The sequence below is a fragment of the Lytechinus variegatus genome, chromosome 7 (genome assembly GCF_018143015.1).
Source record: "Lytechinus variegatus isolate NC3 chromosome 7, Lvar_3.0, whole genome shotgun sequence".
Lineage (NCBI taxonomy): Eukaryota > Metazoa > Echinodermata > Echinoidea > Temnopleuroida > Toxopneustidae > Lytechinus > Lytechinus variegatus.
The window spans coordinates 20861567-20879617 of NC_054746.1; the positions used below are offsets into that span (position 1 = coordinate 20861567).

The 18051-nt window shown below is 35.6% G+C and overlaps 1 protein-coding gene across 3 annotated transcripts; it reads right to left on the reverse strand.

The window, feature by feature from the left end:
- Nucleotides 1–749: 749 nt before the first annotated feature.
- Nucleotides 750–17830, reverse strand: LOC121418712 (protein max-like). Of its 3 annotated transcripts, XR_005970504.1 has the most exons (6): nt 17684–17830; nt 17549–17587; nt 6435–6542; nt 5381–5504; nt 1107–1852; nt 750–944 (listed from the first exon to the last, which is right to left on the reverse strand). XR_005970504.1 is itself a non-coding variant. In XM_041612774.1 (5 exons), the coding sequence occupies exons 1-5, from the start codon at nt 17720–17722 to the stop codon at nt 1650–1652; spliced, it is 513 nt and encodes a 170-aa protein (XP_041468708.1). In that variant the 5' UTR covers nt 17723–17830; the 3' UTR covers nt 750–1649. The 3 variants fall into 3 exon arrangements, 2 of the variants coding, with proteins under 2 accessions (XP_041468708.1, XP_041468709.1); XM_041612774.1 differs by having other exon boundaries at nt 750–1852; XM_041612775.1 differs by lacking the exon at nt 17549–17587 and having other exon boundaries at nt 750–1852.
- Between the last annotated feature and the right edge of the window lie 221 nt (nt 17831–18051).

The window sequence follows — 18051 nt, forward strand, 5'->3', positions numbered from 1 at the left end:
ATGGTTAGGGTTGCAATAGGGTTTTATGTTAGGTTTAGGGTAAAAATTCTACATTTTTATGTCAGCAAGGCAACAAAAGTCTCTCCTATCTGTTTCAGTTCTGTTCATCTTATATATCCCATTGACTGAAATAATACTACTCTTTCTCATACCATACCATATTTGAACAAGACTTTACGAAACCATGGCAGTCATGTGCGCTGTTTAACACACTGTATCCGAAGAGTTCTTTGGAGTGGAACAATACATCCTCTGAATACAATCTCTTCCTATCTCTCCATCCATTTTGCATATCAATCACAGATCACTTAACATGCTCTTTACCTTAATGTTGATTCCTTCATTCTTAAACCACATACATGCAACTATTAACCAAGTTAATCAACACCTCAAGACAGCCGATAATTCAAAATGGGTAATCATATTCTAAACCATACCTGATTTTCAACCTATAAATGAATTATCTCTTAGTACCCTTCAAAGCAATCACTTAGACCAATGCACTCGACTTGCTTCCCCTGACCTATTTTCTGAACTTCAGATTAACTTTAACCATGGTATAGACTATAGATCTGTAGTTTAACTATGGAATGCCAATGGTGTTAAAAAATCATTCATACTGTACTTGTTTTCTGTCAGTCACAAGTCTGGAAGCCTTTTCATAAAACTGTTCATAAGTTACAAGACATTTGATGTGTGACTGGTGACCCTTTCTTGTGGTAAATGATAAACACAAGCTTTAACTGACATTGATTTTAATAGCTGAGAAGAAACATTCACCAGTCATTTATAAAGTTGCTCATTACAGCTTTATAAAACACCCACCAGGCTGGGGCCTGTGACACAAAGCTTAGTAATGATCCTAGAACATTTTTCTACGATTGATTCCATTGACTACAATGTACAATCAAGCGTAAAAATCAAGCGTATGATCAATCACTAACCTTTTGTGTTACCAGACCCTGGACTCATCATTTGTGGAAGAATATACTTTTGTATTGTATCTCTTACACATATTTCCAGAGGATTTTATCAGTCTGAGAACAAAATATACTAATAATGCAAGTATCTACCCTTAGAGTCATTTCATATGATCAATCACTAACCTTTTGTGTTACCAGACCCTGGACTCATCATTTGTGGAAGAATATACTTTTGTATTGTATCTCTTACACATATTTCCAGAGGATTTTATCAGTCTGAGAACAAAATATACTAATAATGCAAGTATATACCCTTAGAGTCATTTCATATGTGGCTTTCCATAGTTCAAGTTAAACCTCTGTCTCATTGTTCGATTAAACCAAAGTTTGAAATACAGACCTTGTGAGTTCTGACTTAATCAAAGGGACTACATGTTAAGTAATTTCTTGTTGGATTCAATATTAGGGCTTCATTTCCACATCTTGTACAGACACTACTTGTATACCGGCCCATCAAGTTCAGCTTTTGAAAAGTTACTCAACACCTCTCCACATTCCTACTTTAATATCATTGTCATTCACAAAATGCAGACAACACATGGGAAATCCACAAGGTTCTAGGAATATGAACAATACAATAAAATGATTGCTCCTTAAAAAAAAAAATCTTTAAAAAAAGCACAAGTGTATAAATTTATGTGAATAAAAATCGAGGACTAAACACGATCACCTTGATTCGTGCTTCTTTTTGCTAGATTTCGAACTCCCTGAGCTGTCAGTTTTTAAGCGTTTGCGGGACTTGTGACCTGATTTGGGATGATTGTCGGTGTCGGAGTCGGAACCGGCATCGTAGTGAGATAATTTTTGGTTAAGAATGATGCCATTGGTTTTAGCTACTTCCCCTGTCGATGACCTCTCCAGGAGACGAACTGCATGAGAGAGAGACGGGCAAGATGAGGAGAAAAGGGGAGAAGAAAAAAGGAAGGGGAAAGAATAGGGTATAAGAGTAAAATCAAACAAGTTACAATTACAGTTATAGAGCCATGAATTACAAGAATTATCTTTTAGGTGCAATTTACATGTACCTCGAAATCACATCTGGCTCAGGGGTACAAATCTAGTTACAATTACATTATTTTGATGGGTGAAATAATAAATGTAAACTTGATGATTATGCAGAGAGTGAGACACATTATTTCACAACTCTGAGCACAAACCATGCCCTCCTTTACAGTATATGCAATGTATGAAACCTATCATGTTTTAGTTTTCATAATGCTTCAAATCAATATCAATCTATTTTGCTAAAACGATCTTCAATAATCAATATCTCAAATTGCTGGATCATAAAGTCATGCAAGAATAATGCTCTTTGCCATGGAGATATCTCTAGTCTGCAAACACAGACCCCAATTGCCAATTACATCACCAAGTGGGTCTTGAAAAAAGCCTAGCAACGTGCCCAAGCTACACATACACGTACAGTACACAATCCTCTACAGTCCCTATAGTCTTGATAACTCAGACCACTACCATGCTTTTCACATTGCATTTCCTTAACCCATACTATCTTTTTTTGATTTCGCACCGTCATTCTTAACCCCATACTATTTGCGTAGATGGGGTTAATGTCTTACCCCTGACTATCGCACAGCTCATGAAAATTGATGATTTTGCCACACAGAGCACGATTAACGCGCAATTTCGACTTCTGTTTAGTCGCACTCTTCCTTAGCTCAGTTTCCTTTCACACTGCATCTCTTAGCATCGCAACTGTGGTGCTAGCACCACTAAAGCCTTAACCCTAAACCCTTTTTTTTGCAGGGCCAGATAGTACCGTACTATTGCCCACTTATCTAAAACGTAGTGTGAAAACGAAGTGGGCTAAGCTTAACCCGAGAAAATTGGTGGGGCCAAGGGGGGGGGTTTAGCCCCACCAATTTCCCGGGGTTAAGGAAAATATGTGCAGTGTGAAAAGCACACAAGGGTTTGTACAGGTCTGCATGATACTATGGTACCTGCATGTTCTTAACATAGTGCACCAGACAGACAGTCCTGTCAGCCCTATCTTTGCATCTAATCCCTTGTCAAGGTTGACTGACCTTGTCTTTACAATAGAAGATAAGACCCCTTCAGTTGATAGACAGGTATACTGATTAAACACAATAGAGACTTTACCTTGGATCCCCCCCCCCCTGTAAAGAAAAGAAAAGCTCTGCAAAACATGATAGGTCCATACTCAAAACAACCAAAGAGCTCATGTTATGGACTGTTTATTCCACATGTGATATACTTCGGCCATGTGTTGTAACCACGCCCACTTGCTTCTGTGTCAGAAAAGGATTTTGTGTGTGCAAAACTGCATGATCATGTCAGATGCACTTTGCATGTTAGTCTGGCAAGAACAGACTCAGTTTTTTCAGCATTGGCCAAGTCTTTAAAGTGATTGGTAAACATGTCAAATTATTCAAAAAATGTTTCTGATACCTGAAAATGACTGGTACATGTAGTGAGAGGTATCTTAAATGTGAGAGGTATATATACTTCAACTTCATTTTGCAATAGTCATTTCAATCTCCATTTTAAATTTGACAAAGAATATATTTTCTTATTTAAAAAAGGATGAAATACATTAAATATAGTGTGAAAAGGCCTATCTTAATCTATCAAACTGCAGTATGTAAATATATATACGTGTAGTGAAAATCTTAATTCACTTCATTTATTGATTTCCATTTCATAGTTTTATATAAATATCTGTATACATATTGAATATGTTCTCAACATCACTGTTTGAAATATACTGTATTCTATATCTTCTTTGTTGTTTATTTCAAGCATTTAAAGGTCAAGTCCACCTCAGAAAAATGTTGGTTTGAATCAATAGAGAAAAATCAGACAAGCACAATGCTGAAAATTTCATCAAAATCGGATGTAAAATAAGTTATGACATTTCAAAGATTTGCTTATCGCTTAAAAAATAGTTTTATGAACGAGCCAGTTACATCCAAATGAGAGAGTCGATGATGTCACTAACTCACTATTTCTTTTGTTTTTTATTGTTTGAATTATACAATATTTCAATTTTTACGAATTTGATGATTAGGACCTCCTTGCCTGAAGCACGAAATATTAAAATAATGGAATTACACGTGTTTAGGGAGGAATGAAACTTCATTTCACATGACAATGACGAAAAAATCAAAATATTTCATATTTCAAACAATAAAAAACAAAAGAAATAGTGAGTGAGTGACATCATCAAGTCATTCATTTTGGTGTAACTGGCTCGTTCATATAACTTTTTTTGTTTAAAATGTCACAACTTTCTTATTTTACATCCGATTTTGATGAAATTTTCAGTGTTATGCTTGTTGAATTTTTCTCTTTTTATTCAAATCAAGTTTTTGTTGGGGTGGACTTGTCGTTTGATACGCATGTACAGTGTAACAATTGGTGAGGGGCATTTCTTGAAACACAGTGCATGTATAAACACTTATTCCTCTGAAGCAATACTGTATGCTGCGTTACTTTAAGAGACTTCTGATTAAGTGTAAGTACATGTATATAAGCAGGAATAATTAATATGGTGGACACTAATTACAGGTAGGCTAATTTTCTGTTTGTGTACGTATATCTGTGTTTGCAACTGCTATTTTGAGATCAGCCATACCAACTAGAAATTCCTACATTCCCTATTTTCAACCTTCTGAATTGGTGAGATTTATCTACCCACTTTATATTGACCACTACATGGGAGAAAGGTCAAATCGGGTCATACCACTCACAAAAAAGATCAGACTGAACAAATAAAGAATTCATCTCATCTCCATTGAAGGAGAAAGGACAAATCTGATTATTCCTTTTCAAGAAAGTTTTGTTAACTTCAATTTGCTGTTCGTCACTCAGTACAAGATCTATACGGTCAAATAGTTTAAATAGGCTATAGACAAACACAATAATATGCTCTTCAAGACATTATGAGATTGGATGCAGTTTCTCACTTTTGTTGTAAAAAAAACGAATACAATTGTGATCAGTATATATTGAACTGCTCAGCTATAAAAAAATCAAGATGAATGTCAGAATAATAACACAAAGTGGTTATAAGGGCTCCAAAAATCAAAATAAATAACATAAATAAATCTAAAAGAGCAATGCTTCCTTCACATACTGTCAGAATACATGAAAGAAATTGTGAAATTAAACAAAAATGAAACACAAGCAGTTTTCTAAGACCATTTTATCACACTCCTGTGTACTTGTATTTTCAACAGGCCTTGTATGCTTGACTGAGCCTCCAACTATCAATGACAACTTTTTACCATTTCTTTATATAGTCTGGGATATGCATTGAAATAAATTGATATATAAAAGGAATTTGGCTGACTTATTCAGTGTTTGGTGGAACAACTCACTGCATACAAACCAGATAGATGCCAAGATACTGTACTCACTTTGTTGTTCTAACGTTTGGTTTTGCTTTTTCAAATCATCGATATCGGTTTGATGCGAGTTATTTTTCCTCCTCATGAATTCAATGTAATCTGTTGCTTTGTTAAGAATCTGCGCTCTGGATGCCTGTCAAGTGAGGAAAAAAATCATGATTTATTTCAATTATTATCATCATGGACATGGTATGTATTTTAGACATACACAGTATTGTAATCTCTACACGGTACACAACAATGAAAACACATTAATATTTCCTTCATTTTTGGAGTCTATCATTTTATACAATTTTTTTCTTAAAACAGACATTCTGTCAGAAAGAGAAAGGGTATTACAATATATAATGCCCATCATTCAATCTTACAGAAGTATATCCACCAATTTGTCAGTGTCTCATTGAACACAACTAAGCCCCTACAACTTAATTTTTCCAATGCAGAACAATAATGAATATATGCATGTACATGTAATCCATAGTACCAAAGTTCTGTCACACATTGGCTCTTTTTGGGGGGGAATTCCCTACACATCAATTCATTTACTTGCTTCACCTTTTCAGTCAACTTGTAAGAGGCAGACATTTTGAAATCGCAAATGTAAGTCACCAGCTATTGCAAAAGTGATACTGATTTCTTCATCACCCATGAGCTAAATCTGTAATTTGTCAAAATTATAGTCAAAAGAGCTTGCCATGGTTGGTCAATTGTCTGACCTTACTTCTGCACTATTGCACAATCACATGGTGCAGTGAGCAGACAGAAAATAAACGAAGTGTGACCAAACTTCCCTATATAAGATGATGATTTCACTCAAATTTTATTCAAATGTGTTTCACAATCAAATTTACTTAGAAGTATAATCACTCCTTTACTTTCATTATTAACTGTGATTGATCAATTGCAAATTCATGATTGATTTTTGAAATTGACTGCAAACAAGTATCTTGCAACACCCTGATAATCTCAAAATGCAGATGCAGTAGAAAGTAAAAACTGTTTTGAACCACTTTGACCCCCTTCCTTCTTATGACTCACAACGATATAATGACCCATTTCTTACCTTTTCACCCTGTAGGTTAGGTACTGAATCTCTTAGCATACTGAAACTATCTTTGATGTGGTCTCTTCTCTTCCGCTCTAAGGCATTGTGATGTGCCCTTTTCTCCGCCTAAAAAAACAAAAACAAAAAAGAATTAAAATATAAAGAAATTATTCTGAATACCCGATATTGAGAATTTTCATTTCAAAGGTAAATTAGTAAAAACTGGGTATTAAAACCTGGTATTTTCATCCTGTGGTTAGGGGTAAAGGGCTTCTCTTTCAAAGGTTTTTCTCTTATACAATGTGTGCGTAATATCTCTAATACAAGTGGGGGGGGCAGCCAAGACCCCATTAAAAAACAAACCTGCTTTAATATACGTGTATAAACACAGGATTCTTTAAGCGGCTTGCTTAATATCTACAGGGGGGCAATTATGTCACTGACTTAACAAAGTTTAATGATAATAATTTCATAATTTAAATATCAATGATCAATGCATTCAATTTTAGATATTTGCTTTTAATGGAGAAATTTAACTAATCATTGCTGGAATTTTCCCCATATTAAGGTAGAGATTGCGCAAGAAAAAAAAACTATTGCCAAATCAAGAAGTAAACATCTGCAAAGTGATTTTAGAAAGGCTGTTACAAAACAGAAACATGTAGCAAATTGGAATCTTCAGAGGGGCTGAATGATCAATGGATTCAATTTTAGATAACATTTGCTTTTAATGTAGAAATTTAACTAATCATTGCTGGAATTCTCCCCATAAGGTCGAGATTGTGCAAAAAAAAAAACTATTGCCAAATCAAGAAGTAAATATCTGCAGTGATTTTAGAAAGGCTGTTAAAAAAAAAGGGAATGTAGCATATTGGAGTCTTCAGAGGGGCTGAACCGAATGGCTATAATACACAAGCCTACATCATGTAGTGTAACTGTACACTTTACAATATGCATGAAGCAGAAGATGAAGAATCAGTGACAAGGTTTGAAGATTCTTGTGTCAATATGACAAACCCAGCCCCTCCTGTGACCTATAGCAACCAATATTATACATGTAGGTCACAGAAACAGAGAGGCAAATATAATAATGAATGCTCCAATTACAATGGCAAGGTTTCACTGTCAAAAAACTACATGTCAACTCAAGGAGCTCCACTCCATCCCTTACTACTGCTCGGGATGAGGTCAGATTAGTCTACCTTTTTAGTCCAATAGCCAATCAACTAAAGCCAGGGTAATATTGTGCTCCTCTGAACAGGTAACTTTTTAAGTAGATGAAATGTGCTACATGTATATCAAAGCTACATGTAGCTGATTGAAGACTTGAAAGTGAATTTTTATCAATTGTAAATTAGCCGATCTGACACAAAGTAGTGATCTGCATTTCCCTGCTTTCTCAAACTAACAGCTTTGATCTGTAATGTCATCATAACAGAGATTATCATCCTAGTACACATGTATGTGCAAGATAAAAGGGTATTGCACTGTATACCTGCTTTATTTGATTTTCATTGGGAGCCATCTTTTTTTTTTTAGAAACCCGTCTCGCCCATTACCACAAGTCAATTTTGCAAACTGTGTGTTTCTAAGCTTTTAAAGTCGATATTCTAATATTGTACATGGCAGTTACATGTAGGATCTTCGTTCTAATTTCATGATGGATATTTAAAAAAAATGAATATGTTAACATTCTGTCTCCAATTACATTGAAGGGGGTCTGGGGTTGGAAGTCTAACTCATCATGGTCGACCTGGAGCCAAATTACACCTGGGAGCTGGATGTGACCCAACTTGAGGTTCATCGAGGGGTCATGTGACAAGCTCAAAAAAAAAACAATTTCTGTTGTCTCAGTTTATGTCACGCCTGACTGGGAGAGAATTATATTTATTTATAACTGTTGAGTGGTTACGCTTTGACTTTCAGTCACTGCTGCCATTTGATGTAATTACTCCCAGGTCTTTTAGGCCTTTGAAAGCTCAGCAGTTCATTTCAGCTTTCCAATGAAAATATTTCTCTGCTCGGACTACTCTGTTGATTTATCGATCATCATCAACATTTCATTAAATTGGCAATCCAGGGTTTGTCAGTATTCAATCCAAAATAACAGCCTTCCTTTCATAATTTAATGACAAGGCACTTGAGAATAATGATCTTTGCTTTATGGTGACGAGACCTTAGAAAATGAAATGGAAAAGGAAATTATTTTTATCCATCAGCTTTTCATTTCAAAGATCTGTAGTAATAAAAATATTCAAAACAAGGATAAATCTATAATTGTCCACTGAACAGTGGAATATTGTATCAAAGATTAATCTAATAGTCTAGAATACATGAACCATGCTGGGATTTCATAAAGAAAACATTTTGAACGTATCGAAATCCCTGTATTGTTACATCGCACTGTAGCAATCACTGATATGTTTCCCCCTCCTCCTTGAAGATGTATTGAGCTGAAACAAGACATCCTCTTTGCCCAAACACGCTCTGTAGCTGTGCGATATGAGGTGGAAATTTGGCTTCAGCAAGCAACTTGAACAATACAATGTTGTAGAGGGAAACATGGCATCCTCCTCCAGGGTTCTCCAGGGTCTTTCTGCATGAACATGTGGACGTTCATCTAATCATGCTAGTCTATAGCCACGATAGTTCAGACCCAGCAATGTATTTTTCAAATACAGGTGACATAGGTGTGATCTATCATTCCAAAGCAATCCATTACAAAGACAGTTGAAGTTGTGTAAAAGAAAGAAGACATCACAAATATAGTCTTGCAGGTAAAATGAAGCACTTCACTCTCATTCAAACACAGACATACCCTTTAAAGTGATTGGTTAACATTGGTTTGACTTTAAAAAAATCTGAGCTAGAAGGTCACACTTGTCACCTGTGTCTGTGATATGTTACAAAAATGAAGCCAAAAAAAAATTGTGTTCGAAAATAATTATTTAGTGCTTCAAAAATTGAAACATAAAGTGACGGGAAACACCATCTTAATTTCATCCCATACACTTATGTGTACTATTTAGGCGTCTATAAGACGCCTATTTACAAAATCTGGGTTTGCCTTGTAGTTTTAGCTTTTCATTCTCAATAATGGTTGTTTTCAGGGTTTATTAGTTCTAATACATGCATTTGTACACGTTTCATCTTGGTTTGAGAATTTTTTAAATCGGCTGCTCACAAAGTTAAACAATACCTTTAAATAAAAGACATGTTTTGATAGAGATCGTGTAACATACTGAGACCGCAATTTTCCTGAGCAATCAGTGATTAACAAGGATTTCCAAAAATGACTAATTCCTGGAAATAATTACCATAATGGAAACATAATATGATCTGATATACTGCACCGTGTTTGGTCTGGCTTATCCTCTATTCATGTGCATTCTAATTTAATCTAATTAAACTACATGAACATGCAAGTTTTTCAGTAACCAACATGGAATACATCATGTGTAACGATGACAGAATTCTACAAACACAAATTACAGAAATACTTGTCTTTCTTTTACTATTTTACGACTACTATTTTTCAATTCAACACATTATATCCTTCATACATGTACTTTGTGTTTGTGGAACAACAAAGAGTACATTTTCAACAACAACAAAATGTGACCATTAAACAAAATAAGATTTTTTTTATTTATTTCAAATACACACTGTACATACATCTTGCTTGCATTTTGTTCCTACAATGTAGTAGCAACATTTAAATGTGCATGTGCACATACACTGTACAATCAAATCATTCTTACGTAGTAAAACTGATAAAGGATATACTGAAACTGAAAGGATGCGATTCTCAGTAAACTACAGTTTTGAGAATCAATTATGTGGAACATGAGATATTCCCTAACCACAAATTGCTTAGTGTTTCTGATTTGCAATTTTAAGTCATTGTTTAGTAATGGGACAGTTGGCATTATATACATTGTACTTAACAGTAAATCAGCTACATTTTTAGAATGAAAATGACTACAATTGAACCAAAAGAGCCATCAAAATCATGTCAACAAAAATATCAAATATCTAAAAATGGGCATGTCAAATTAAAATTATCAGAACAAACTTTTATCGAGCAATATGAAACGTTCATGATCAACCACAAAAATGTCAGTGAATACTGAAGACCGGCAAACAAAAATCCTTCACTTGATGAAAAAAAAATTACCAACAGCCAAGCAAAAAGATAGGGCTGTAAATAATGATAGGGGAATCAAGACACATCACATAGAGCTTGAGGCTATCAAAATTGCAATAAAATGAAGCAAAATTTAATCTTTGGTGGTACATTGCCTCTTGAATAGTAGCCTCATTTCTGTATTTTTTTCTTCTGTATTTCATCTTCAATACTACATGTAGCAAGGGAGCATTTACTGTACGCTGGACCAAGAATAATCCAATGTATATCTAGGACATCCCCCGCAGTTTGCATTCACAAGCCCTAACGACATATCACTGGGACAGCCCAGACAATTTAACCCAGCTAGATGGTGAAAGTACATATGATCAGATACCAGATCTAATGAATTTACCATTCATACTGTACAGTTGACACAGTAAACTCAACAGACAGTGAAAAAATACAACCTAGGCAGTGTGATTGTAAACCGCAACAGCTTTATTACGAGACCTTAAAAATAAAAATTTGTCCCTAACCTGCAAATAAGGAAGGTTTTCTTTGCTTTTGTTTTTACAAATTTGAACACTACACCTGCATATGTACATGTACATCAAGCATGAATAAGTCATTAATACGAATGTGCATACATCCAAAAAGTGTAATATGGTGTGGATTAGTAGATATAGTGTATGCATATTGCAATTTTTTCATAGAAACTTTATCTAATCAGGACCTACCGGTATGTAAATTAAGCAGTAATGCTTGCCACACATCTTTGCTCTTCAGAATTTTCATAGTGTTCAGTTTGTTTTGAAAATTTCAAACTACCAAGACAGAACACGAGGCCTCTGCGATAGTCTAAGCAACGGCTAATTTCTTTGCATTGTGCTGCATTTTGCTGCGTTCAGGCAATATGCAACTGAAAGCAAGCCCAAGATACAAATGTGACTGTGGGCGAGGCTTAAAACTTTAGAAAGACAAGCCTCTGTCACACTCATGTAAGGATGCATATTTGGTGAGGGGTTGATATCCTTGATCATAAATTAAACATAATCTATTCTTGTTTTATAGAACTAATCATATAAAAGCCTATAAGTGCATTGTATCAACCTTCATCTATACAAAAAACTTTTCAAGCATTTTCCACGTCATTTATTCACTTTGATTGGAAATTGGCAATTTGTCATAACCCTGTACCCGCACAATAGTATTCATGAACTGGCCTTCTATCAGACTCTAACTCAGTGTGAATGGCTTGCTGCCAGCTGTAATATGTTTAATTAATGAATAGAACTTACAAATGACAAGGATATCTTTTCTTGATGTACAACCAACCTCATAAGGTCAAATCAATGCAGGGGCAATATTTCACAGGCTCGTTCAAGAATAAAACTGTACATGTAGCAATAACTATTAGGTGATGTCAAAATGTGTGAATGTACTTACAATGGCCCTTTGTGTAAATGCTACAATGTGAAATGCTAAAACCAAACTGTTTAACAATGGTAATGATGATGATGATTTCAAGTTCAATTCTATTGAGTAAAACAATCAATAATATTATGAGTACCCAAGAGTATAGAAGACTATTCTCTGGTAGAAACAAGTGCAATGGGTTATTTCATAGACTCTAAAATTTGAAGTTCAAGAGGTTTTGCATGTCGAATCCATGATTAGAAAAAGAGAGAATAATAAATAATGTACTGGATATTGCTGCTTCCATCCTCCTCTATCCCCAACCCCAATTAGGTCATAAGTGGAATTATCTCAATATAGATTGGCAGTGTAAACAGAGATCATAATGGAGGTTTTTAATGCATAGCACTAATACCAGCACATGTGTACAATAATGACAGTTAGCCTTGAATGTAATACTGTATTGCCCATTACATTTTTCCGGCAAAGAGATTTTATCTACCGTAATTTCATTTTTTTTTTAATGTGAGGGATGGGTACAACTATGAGGCTGAGCAATTTCAAAGTGGAAACAAGGTTTCAGTAATAATGGAGGAAGCTGTGATTGGTATCTCATCTTTGAATTCTCCCATAATGTCTATCATAGCATTTGTTAAACCTTCATGCATAACTCTCATAGGACTACATGTATGGCTGCATTTATGCGACCTCAAGCCAGAATCATGATTCAAAACACAAACATGAATTACAATAGCACAGAATCAGCATTTAGACGACCCTCATTCCAATGCTGATTCAGGCCGATCCAGTGCACATCATAGTGCGCAGTTTGACAGCTGAAGTGTAGGTTGACTTCCATAGCACGCCCCTTGAGCTTGGCAAGAGTCAAACCGAAAGAAGCCCGACACAATGACGTCATAGAATCATGATTCAAATCACAATTGCGTTTATACATTTTTCGTTCCCGATTCTACAAAAAATGTCCTTCCAAACCCCCCTTTTTCCGTGTTTCATATTTGTGATTTGAAAGACGTTTATAAGCTTAGGCCCTTTTGACTCTCTTATTTTCAATTTTGACTAAACAAAATCCTGATTCTGCAGAATCATGATTCTAGGGTAAAAAAGTGGTGTATAATGCACCCTTTTTTCCATGCATTTGTTTACTCCTTCCCACTTCTAATGTATCTAGAGGACCAAGTGGGGAGTTGCATGTATTCTACCAGCCTGCCCAGTTCCCATAATTGTTGCTATGTCAGGAAAATTGCAAGCAAATTCAATGTTTACCATCAAAAGGACTTTGTTTTCAAAGGTTTGTAAACTGGTCAATCCCCATACACATGAATTCAGTGACCTATTTCCCTGCCAACTATTTTTCAGTGCACCCACAAATTGAATTAGTCGACAACAAATGGAGCGTTGACGAGCCAGGATTGCATTTTTTTCTGAAATTGACGAGGAGCCCCAGGTAACATAAACAGTCTGATTTTCACTGCATTTAATTTCTTGGTGATTGAAAACACACTGAATGTACCCTCCCTACTTTGAACAGATCCATTCATTCTCAGATATTATAAAATCACCTATGGAAATACATCATCAATGATTACTTGCATCTTTATTGCACAAACAGTAGTGAATACGGAATAAGGAATAAAAAGATAAATTATCAACCAGCATTATCAGCTACCCAATTCTTTGCTCAATTTAATACAAAACACTGCCATTAAACAAGAAAAAATATTACAAGGCCATTTTTTTCTGCCCCTGAAATGTCAAAAAAGACACCACCCCCCCCCCTCCCTAAAGGCCTAACTTGCAAAAAAAAATGGCCCCAGTGATTTGTAACCTACTACAGGAAAACCGATTCCCAGTAGAAAAATATTTTTCATAGTTTTATACTTACATCCCAATGGCAATGATGTTGAAAAAAAATGCCCTATCAGCAACCATGGAACATAAACCCTGCTTATTTCAAAATCTACAATGTAGGCGTACAGTTACCCACACAAACAGATAAACCTTGACTTTGGAATAACTGCCTCTAAATATACAGAGCTGTATACAGAGCCCTATCATACCTCATCAGCTTTCAGGGGTTAACAAGTCTGACATATCAAATGATTGACAGGTGGAACTAGTTATAGGCCACGCCCACTATCTAAGTTACTGGCCTTGTACAGGGAGGCTAAACACATAATGTTGATATATACATGTACATTGTATATCAGCAATTCAAGGTTTCACAGCAACATCAACTGCACTTTCTGAAGTACCGATATATTCTTACAATGACACTGACAGGTTTATACAGGAAACCATTCCACAATTTTATTCAACAAGCTGGTCAACATTTAATGTCAGAGTGGCAAATATCTTTCTGGCGGCATGGGTCAAAGGCAACTAGTTAAAATTCATCTAATACCCCTTTCAGTAACTCGCTGGCCCGGGCTAAGTCGTAAAATTTTGAGTTTATGAATGGCGCGGGCTATTTTGGCCCGTGCCAGGCCCGGGCTATTTTGGTGCTGCTTATATCAGCACCAGGCCAGCGCCAGGCCCGCACCAGGCACCGACCAAAGAGTTTATGAACGATAGCAGCACCAGGCCCCGGCCAAAATTCCTCGCATGGTCAAAGGTCACACAATTCTGGCCGTGCCTCCTCATCGGCAGATCAAATTTACCGCGCGTATATTCAGCGAATACGGAGCCCTTCCGCTCTGTATATGGCGTGTTCAGTTACCATGACAGTTTGCCCTTACGTGCCCGAGTTTTTGAATGGGTGATTGTAAAAGTGGCGCGGTTTTGCTAAGTGAAAGCAATTTTTATCGCTTGGGCGGACTATTTTAGCGCGGGCCTGGTGCGGACCAAAAAATCATGAGTTACTGAAAGGGGTATCATTCCATCTACAGATCCCAATTACAGGTACATGGGGGGACACCCATAAAATACAAAGAGCCCTCTAAAAAAAAGATGCCTGAAAATTCCCTAACACTGTACAGTACAATTAAAACTATACATGTACTCTACATTGTAACAAAGTGTGTTTGGTGAGATTAAAATGTATGCCCATAAAGATTTTCTTTCCTCCTTTTTACTAATTACTACATGAACATGATGTAAAGTACTTATAAATAAAGTTCAGCTTTTAAATATTTCTACCACAAATTCACATCCTGGCAGATTATTCATAGTAAAATCATTACTATTTTTTTAATCACTAGACTTTAATAGTTAACTCCCCTCCTCAATGTATTATTCAGTCTCACGTGTTGAGAATGTGCAGTCAAATGCAAGTTCTATTTTCAACTTTATGATTGCTTTACGGTCAAATCCCATTCATAAAGGGAGTGGGTGTACTGTGTTACCATATCTTATGCATGTACTATATGACTCATCAATGGAATGGTACACTCCTATACCATATTCAAGTAAAAATTATATAGGGGAAGTTCACCCAATGAATAAATTGGCTTATTGGAAGCAGATTAGCAGAATAATTGAAATATAAGATATCAGTGAGGATTTTACCAGAATTAAACAAAGAATTACATGTACACTCTACTAATGGACTACAAATTGTAAGTTCTTACCTAATAATCATATGCAATACATGTGTACATGTATTTCTTTTGATATAAATCCCATTACTTCCCGATTTTAATTGTACATAAGTACTGAAAGTAATTTTCTCACAGTAGCAGCAGGAGCAGCTAACATACATTTATGACATCACAAAATTCCAAATTGAAACTATAACAAAAATTTGGGCAAACATTCAGTCATGCTTCTTTGTGTTTCTGCTTTCATTATTCAAAACCAACTCGGGGTAAAGTTCCCCATACCCACTTATTTTTGTCTTGGTGTTTTCGACAAAAAGTTTTCAAGCAAAGGTGAGAAAATGTATCTTTAACGCGCATGCACAGTATGTAAATTCATAAGCTGTATAGTGTACTTACAATTTTACAACATAATTATTCATAATTACTAAATAAGCAGTAAATTAATTGCCTTGAATTTATGAAAAAAAAATAAGCAATTTCTATTTGCAAGGCACACATGTACATGTACACTGGCTTTCCCTCTGAATTCATGATCTCATTATTTAATTTAGATTCATAGAAGAAATCCATCCATATTGAAAATTATCAAAGGTGAATTGAAGCTGAATCCAGGGCCGCCAGGCAACCTTGGTACTAAAATAAATGTGTAAAAAGAAATAAACAGAAAAGAGAAAGACTGAAAGAAACAGGATGAGAAATATAAAGTGAATGATTTAAAAATTAGATAACCAAAAGGTCTGACTGGTACATTTGGAGCAACTGCTAATACCCTTTATTTTAGTACATTCTGTACATGTACCAATGCTACATGTACCATTCTGTCCCTCTCATTCCTATTTGTACAATGTACACTGTAGACTCTAGTCTAGAACAATTTGCACTTGGGTTGATTTTCCCTTTAACACAGGAAGATAGGGTATTTAAATCCTGAATTTAATGAAAGTTATTTGTACTACTGTTTAAAAATGAATACCAGTTGTGGTAACAATCTCAAAATCAGTTCAAACAGAATTCAATAAAATGACCACCCAAGCATTTGTATAAAAATGATGAAAATATGTGCCAAGTGGCTCTGAATAAAAAATTGTAACTGCTGAGAAATTAGCAAAATAAGCACGAAATCAAGATCTATGATAATATGGTGGTAATAATTAGCCTTGATTTTAAAGGCTTTCTCATGAAATAATTGTTTGCTGCTATTACTCTCTTTTACCTTTAAGTTTTGTGATTTTTTTAATTTCCTTATTGATAACTACATGTAGATGTAGATCTGTCATTAAGTTACTTTAGATTAGATTCACTAGATCTACACTTCTACAGGGAGATAATTTCAAGTTGGTAATCGGGGCCTGTCACAATTCAAGTGTGGGCGAATAATTCTGTTTTGACGGACATGAAATAATTCTAAATGGATCTATCAATATCATTCAGATATACAATTAAATACATGAAATAAGGGTGTGTAGATCTATTTGTATTTGTGGGGGATTACATGCACATGATAGACTGTCAGTGTCATTTTTCATGAGCAACATGAGCAAGTCAAATGTGATATACTAGGCCCTATACTCCGGGCTATAGATCAAGGCTGTATAGTTTAACTGTGTACGTACTAGCTCTTCTACTACTAGTACTACGTACTAGGCCTAGTCTACATCATGTAGGCCTAGTTCAATGTTATTCTAGACATTATGATCATTTTGAAATTCATCATAATCATTCATTTCAATGATCTAAATTGGTCACTGATTGTTGAAATCACCCTTCCCAAACACTGCAGTGTAATGGAAATTCCCAAGTCAGACAGTTACACTACATGTGAAGACCTTCAGCCAGGTCAAAAACCAAGACCGACACAGCAGCATTCACATACACACACGCACAGTACCAACGAAAACACCCGATTGCTGTTTCACACGTGTGCAAAGTGCGTTGACAAGCTACACAATTCACTCAGCGTATACATGTTGTACACGCCGTACACAATATACTATGATCCCATGTAGTATACATGTGTCATGTGTACCAACCTGTGTGCGATTGTCCGGTTCACCATCGTTTAATTCGTCCTGCAAAAAGAAGAGAACAAAAATACGACTAACATTGATTAACTGGGCACAAGATGTACCGAATGTTGCAATTTTGTATCGAGGAGTTTAGCTTACGTCACTCTCAACGTCGATGTCCCTGTCATCATCGCTCATTGTGAATAATAATGTTCGATCTCCACCGAAAAGTCTTCCGATTATTCCGTATTCCTGTGCAATATGGCGGTGTAAACAACGCCACGCGACTTACCCACGTGTGTTCAATGGGCGGAGCTGTCTTTTATCGCTCCGCGTGTATGAGTCGAATGACTAAAAAAACAGTGCTCGTATTATGACCGTCATAGAAGCCACTAGTAATTTATTACAATTCAGGACAACTAATTATTATTCAAAAGATGTATATAAAAGAAATTTATAGATGAATTAGGTGATTTATTCCTAAATTGTAGAACTAATTTATTCGCGTAATCATTACTTTTCGGTGA